A 6,771-nucleotide genomic window follows, 5' to 3' on the forward strand; every position below is an offset into this window, starting at 1 on the left:
GTAGATAGGTAAGGTGGCTACACAAGGGCCAGACAAGAAAGAAGTATGAGTCCTGAGGGGAGATTCTCTGAGCTTTAAGGATGTGAAAGGTCTGGGCAGGAGAGAAAAGGAGCAGCTTCAGGGGGAACTTTTGTGAAGTATGGAGTGGGAGGACACAAGGCTCAATCCAAAGTCTTTGGGAGAGGGGAACAGAGCTTCTCTGTGTCACTCCCAGGCCTGCTGAGGAGGACTGGTCCAGCTGCAGTCCCGCTTTGCCACTTCCCTGGCTTTGCCCTTTCACAGTGAGGAGAAATAGAAATCCATTTTAGGATCTTTTGAAACATTCCACCTTCTGGGACCTAGGAGGAAATAGCTGAGCGTGAGTTTAAGGTCAGTAGGGTAACCCAGTGATGCTGTGTCAAAACCAAAATGTAAGAAGAGAGTTATGCACATGGATAACACACACACACACACACACACACACACACACACTTTCACCAACACACAGACAAATATTGCACATCTGCCCAAGGATGACTCAGTGTTAGGACATTTTTTTATGTGACAGGCTCTGTGTTCAAGTTCCAGTGCTCTCCCCAAAAGGAAAACCCATCTTATGAGGATTGTGGACATAATTATTGACATTTTTACTCTTGATCTTGGCAAACATTTTGACTTTCTTGTCACTGAGAAACAATTTGAGGGTTTCTGGTGCTTGAGGTCAGGACTGTACTTTGCACCCTACCCCACCCACAGCTCCCTTCACAGTCAATGGGTGCATGACAGTGTGAGCTCCAAGGACTGAGTGAGTCCATGCCAAGTGTTAAAAACGCTGGCTTTTATGTAACCTGAGTCTATATGGTAGGAAAGAGGAAAAAAATCTTTTTTTCTCTCTTTGGTTGGCTGGTTTTTTGAGACAGGCTTTCTCTGTATAATTCTAGCTTTCCTGGACCTCACTCTGTAGACCAGGCTGGCTTCAAAGAGATTCATCTGCCTCTGCCTCTCACGTGCTGGGATGCAAGGTGTGCACCACCATTAGCAGCTTTGAACATATCATGGAGAACAAGAATGTGTAACATTTACTCCAACACCTTCCAGAGGGTGAAGAGGTAGAGAAACATACATGAGAGGCAACAACTGTGCAGATGCACATACCACATATATGCACGTCATATGTATATACAATGTGATGTGTATATATCACATATGTGTGATGTAATGTGTGCATATCAGGTGATATGTCTACATGTACACATGATGGGATGCACATAAAATGATAGCAAGATGGTTGGGGAAGGAAACCTGGCGCACAGAATTCTCTCTGTGCTTATTCAGCCAGGACATTTATTACTCCATCTCTGACTAGCAGGCTGAAACTTAGAGCCACTCAGTTCCTGCTGAGATAGAACAAAGGCCACATTACTTAATCCTCCGCTGTTAGGCTACAGGTGTTAATCACCTAAGCCAGCAGCTTTTTACCCTCAGAAAGAGCAAGAAAGATTTGTTTTAGATGCTATCATCAGCGTTTCAGTACAGTTAGAGAGTTAGAACAACCAGAGACCCTCACATTTTAAAGCCACACTAGAGTTCTACTCTGTGCCCATGGCACTACTCTCTCTGAGCCAGGAGGCTCCCAGCACCTTCCCACTGTTGAATTAGTATAAAATGGATGTTCAACATGTAGAAATGACTATGTCAGGCAGGAAGTTCCCAGGCATTCAATCTCAGTGAATGACAGTGTTTACAAGCACATATCTGCCCTCACCAAGACTATTTACCTCAATTGCACACTGGGTCCCTCCCTTTAGAGGGTTTAAAACACAGGCAACAGTTGATGAATAAGAGAGGAGAAACTTTCAACGCCCAGGGAGTGAGGAAAAGAAAACCCTGATATCTAGGTTCTAGACTGGAGAAGAGATGGACTCAGATTTAGCCAAAAGTTCTAGAACCAGCTCACCAACAAAACAAGATGCATTCAGCACCAGGCTCCTTAGATACCCAGGATAAATCCAGGAAGGATGGAGGGATATATCTGGAGCTTGTTAGCATTCATGAAGTGCATGTGGTGTCCCAGTCTCAGGGTGATGCCTGACAGACAGACACACTGGGAAGACTGTTGGGACATTTGATTATTTCAATAGATGAGTCTTCTTCTCTTATCTCATGACCATCAGGGAAGGGTACATGATTGCTCACTGGGAACTGGGGTCATGAGTGTGGCCCACTAGACTTCAATTCTCTAATGACCTCTCGTCTACTGCCCAATGGGTATACTTAGGAGCCTTAAGACTCAAGCAAGTCTCAACATGAATATATAGCTGTCCCTCTCCATGTACACCACTGACTGTGTTTGCAGTCCCAGAGGAATCTCTATGAACAGCAGGTGCCCCAACCCAAATGCACCTTGACCTCCTCTCCTCCTCCATGGAGACAGTAAGCCAGGTCGTCCCACTCTCCTCTCCAGCTGTGTCCTGATGTTCCCCAAGACTTCCCTCAATGGCAATCCTCACCCCTCACAACTCAGTTCTCTGCATTGTAACCTCACACAGTACCTTTCTCAAGTGAGAAACTTTGTCCGAATCCTCCAATGCTCCCTGTGGCTCTGAATTATTCAAGAATCCTCAAGGAGCCAGGCTCATTGCCACCCTGTGGCTGTCCTCATCCAGGTCTGACATCAGTTCCTTGATCTTCCCCTGGGTCTGGTTGCTCACATAGCCATTGATGAAGTTTTTGGCCTCATGTGGCTGCTGGAAGTCAACTGTGAAGGCCTCTGCCTGGTACAGAACCCTTATCTTCTCCTGGAATTCTTCCAGGATCTGCAGAAGGTTTTGAATAAACATGGCACTGCCTATGCTGATCTGTTCCTGGTCCCCTGACTGGCTGAGCCGCTGTAGGAGGTGCCCAAACCCCCTGTGGATGTCTGCCTCAAGGATCTCTGTGAGACTGAACTTGAGACCTTCTAGAATCTCTTCCATGGTGTTCCCCTTTGCTCCCAGGGACACAATGGCCAAGACACCAGAGATGCTAAGTGGGGAGAAGACAACATTTTTATCTGGATTCTGCAGAGCCAGCTCCTTGTAGAGGCTGAAGGCAAAGCCAGTGTTGCTGGAGGCCAATGTGAGACTGACAACTTGTCTTCCATTTTCTTGAACATGCAATGCAGTGTCCAATTCCAGTGTGTCATTTGGGAAGCAGAGGACAGCAGGGCAGATCCCGGCCATCAAGATCCACAGAGCTGCAGTGAAGGCCATCTTCTGTGTTCTCTGGGCCAAAAGGAAAGCATCCTTTGAGTCTGGGAGGACCAGCTGGTGCTCTGACCATCTCCTAGTTCTCCCTCCTGGGGAGCAATGTGCGCTGCTGTGCTGCCCTTCCTGCCGCTGGGACTGCCCACAGGAGGTGCTCTGGACACTCAGATGTCAATACTATATCATATACTCCCTACTGCCATGGAGTAAGTGTTGTTGCAGAAGCCAATTCTCAGAGTAGAGAAACAAGATCAAGAGATTTGATTTAGGGTCATAGTGCAAGCCAGAATAAAAGTGGGCCATAGGTGTGAGCTCTGTCTACACTTTGTGCTACCTCCAACTGCTGCCTAGTTAGATGAACTCTGGAATGGTGGAGGAGTTCTTATCACAGGTCCTATCTTAGCCATTTGATGACAAGTCTGAGAAATCTTAAGGGCCCTGAGTTTATTTGGTGCATGAAGCTAGGTGTGAGGAGGGCTAGTTGAGAGGCAGCAGGAAAGATATCTCATGCAGTGTGGAAATCCTGGAGCCATGGAAACTGACGGTGGCAGGACACACAGCCCTGTCATGGAACCACATGGTTCTTTGTACCTCAGGATTGGAAGAGCTCCTGGTGGGAAGAACAACAAGTGATATCGGTCTCTGACATCTGGATCAGATTTTATGTTGGCTGTGTGGTAGCAAACAAGTGGGTGGACCTCTCTGTGCAGCTTGGTGAGGGGTCCAGGTTATATTATTGGTAAATGGCTGGTTTATTGTTAGAATTGGGAGTAGTTGTTTGGAATGTCTAGGGGTTCATCTATACACCTGGTGTGCAATCACGGTAATCACGGTTATCTATCGGTAGCCTCTAACCATTTGTTCAGATGTGTAAACGTGAAGGAAGAAGGTAATTGAATGGGAGGCAGAAGAAGTAAAGAGAGGAGAGAGAGGTTAGGAATGGGGGGAGAATAGTGAGGAGGAAGGATGGAGGGGAGAGGAAGAAGGAGAGAGCAGAAAGGTTAGAGAAGAGAGGGGAGCAGAGAGAGGATGGAGGAGAGAGGAGAAGAGGTAAGGGGGAGCAGGAAGGGATAGGAGGAAGGAGGGAGGGAAGAGGAGGGACAAAGGAGGAGATAGGGGAGATAGAGAAGAGGGAGGGGAGAGAAGAGTAATGGGGGAGGAGAGAGAAGAAAGGACAGCTGAGGGAGGAGAGAAATGGGAGGAGGGAGGGGAGAGAGAGAAGAGGGAGGGAAGAGGAGAGAAGAGTAATGGGAGAGGAGAGAGGATGGAGGAGAAATGAGGGAGGAGAGAACTGGGAGAGTAGAAGTTTGGAGAAAAGAAGGAGAGAGATATGGGAAAAAGAAGGGCGAGGAGCAGGAAGAGGGAGGGCAAAGGGAATGGGAGGAAGGAGAGGGAGAGAAAGCAGGAGGAAGCAAGGGAAGAAGTCTGGGAGAGAACACTAAAAGAGCATACAGGGAGCTGGAGGTAGCAGAGAAGGGTGTGTTGGCTCTAGGCCACTTGTCCCCATTGCTGTGACATGCCTGAAGATGTGCCAGTGACCTCAACAACTTGGCTGCCTTTACCCTGTGCTTTATTTTCAGACTGATGCAACCATTTCTTTGGAAAAGCATTAAAAAAATAATTTTGTGCCAAAATTATTTCCAGAGAAAAGAGGTTGCTCCATTCTTACAGCAGGAGACATGGCTCAGTGATTGAGCCTTGTTTGCCTCCCTAGTTGAGGGTGAATCCCCTCTGCTTGGCCAGGGGCTCTGGCATCTAAGAGGGAAGTGGGGTCTCAACACCTCAGGCATCTCCTCTGTGATATGAGCAAGACAGAGCTGTTGTCTCATCCAGAGTGACTCTGAATAGTTCTGTCTCACCCTAGCTATGACAGCAGCATGCATGGTAGGAAAGTTCTCAAAACTTCTGCCCTGTGGAGTCAGAGGAGCAGGCCCATTTATTCTCCATGAGCATAGACCACAGCATCTGCATTTTCCATTGGCAAGAGAAACAGATCAGAGAGAAGATTTTATGAACCCCAGAAATGTTCCCTGATTCTCACCCAGTATCTCAGACAAAGCCCTTCCCCCACACCCACAAACATAGATTGTAGGCCATAGTCAGTACTGCACAGTCCTGGGACGATTCCTTCTCTGTCCCTGGAGTCAAGGAATCCAGGGCATTACCTGCTGAGCTGATACCAGCCAGCTGCCAGGCTCTGTGAAAGCTGATTCCTGATGTTCAGGCTTGCCGCTTGCCTGGCCTCTTGTTCTCCCCAGTGAACAGTGATGTCTATTTATTCTCACCAAGGGCTCCTCCCTCCTCTTAGGAAATGCTGGCATGGACAAGCTGTGGTCTGAGTTCAGATTAGAATTGGGCAGGCAGGATGATTTTGGGTAACATGGATTTTTAGTCTCTAGCAGAACTACCTTCTGATGGGACAATTCCCACCTCTTCTCTACACATGTCTACTGGATCTCCTGGACATGTCATCTGTTTATCAAATGCTTCAAAGTTGATGTGGGAAAGGGAGGAAGTCAGAAGCAAACCAGGGTGCAGGGTCTCTGCCCTACTTGTCACCAGGGAGGGCTGCAGCTTCATCATCTAAGTCATTTCAAAAGGAACAGTGAAAACTAACGAGAAAATCCACTAGCCCTTCTTTATACAAATATTAAATTTGGCCAAGAAGGAACTTAGAGAAACAATGTCCTTCACAATAGACAATAGTAATATAAACTATCTTGGTTTAACTCCAACCAAGCAAGGAAATGTTCTGAAGGACAAGAACTTCAAGTCTCTGAAGAAAGAAATTGAGGAAGATATCAGAATATGGCTAGGTCTCCCATGCTCATGGATTGCTAGGATTAACCTAGCAAAATGGCAATCTTACCAAAAGAAGTTTACAGATTCAATGCAATTCCCATCAAAATTCCAACCCAAGTATTTACAGGCCTTGAAAGATCAATTCTCAAATTCATATGGAAAAAAAAACAAGCAGGATAGCGATAAATTATCTTGTAAAATAAGAGAACTTCTGGAGGTACCACCATCCCAGATTTTAAGCTATATGACAGAGAAATAGTAATAGAACCCAATGCTATTGGCATGAAAACAGACATATTGATCAATGGAACCGAACTGGCTGACCTGGGATAACCCAATGAGCAAAGAAAAAGTTTAGCTTTATTCACAGTTTCAAAGTCTATAGTTCAGGGTGTGCTGGCTCCAATGCTGCCTGCCCTGAGTTTATTTCCAATGTCTATGACTCACTGGTGCCCAGTTTCTGCCTCTGTCTTTCCCTTCTCCCGGCCCAAGGCTCTGCCACCCACTCCCCTTTGGAGGACCTCTGACCCTAACTACATCTGGCAGTGTTGGAGCCCAAAATCCTGCAGCCGCGAGGGGCCTGTTGATCAAACCAGCTCCTCTCCCCATAGTACTCCTACTCAGGGCAGAGGACTAGCCTTTCCCTAAGTTCCCAGCTGACCAACCAAGCAGATCAGATGGACACCCCCACAGCATGAAAGCATAGGAGCAAAGGATCAATAAACATGTAACTGCACAGAAAGTG

At 46.9% G+C, this 6,771-nt stretch overlaps 1 protein-coding gene across 1 annotated transcript; it reads right to left on the reverse strand.

The window, feature by feature from the left end:
* Positions 1–517: 517 nt before the first annotated feature.
* Positions 518–5,457, reverse strand: LOC114635886 (serine protease inhibitor A3N-like). Its single transcript, XM_028784263.1, has 2 exons — positions 5,390–5,457; positions 518–3,242 (listed from the first exon to the last, which is right to left on the reverse strand). Exon 2 carries the CDS (start codon positions 3,228–3,230, stop codon positions 2,601–2,603), a length of 630 nt encoding a protein of 209 aa, XP_028640096.1. The 5' UTR covers positions 3,231–3,242; positions 5,390–5,457; the 3' UTR covers positions 518–2,600.
* Between the last annotated feature and the right edge of the window lie 1,314 nt (positions 5,458–6,771).

This window comes from Grammomys surdaster, unplaced genomic scaffold (assembly GCF_004785775.1).
Source record: "Grammomys surdaster isolate TR1022 unplaced genomic scaffold, NIH_TR_1.0 119235, whole genome shotgun sequence".
NCBI lineage: Eukaryota > Metazoa > Chordata > Mammalia > Rodentia > Muridae > Grammomys > Grammomys surdaster.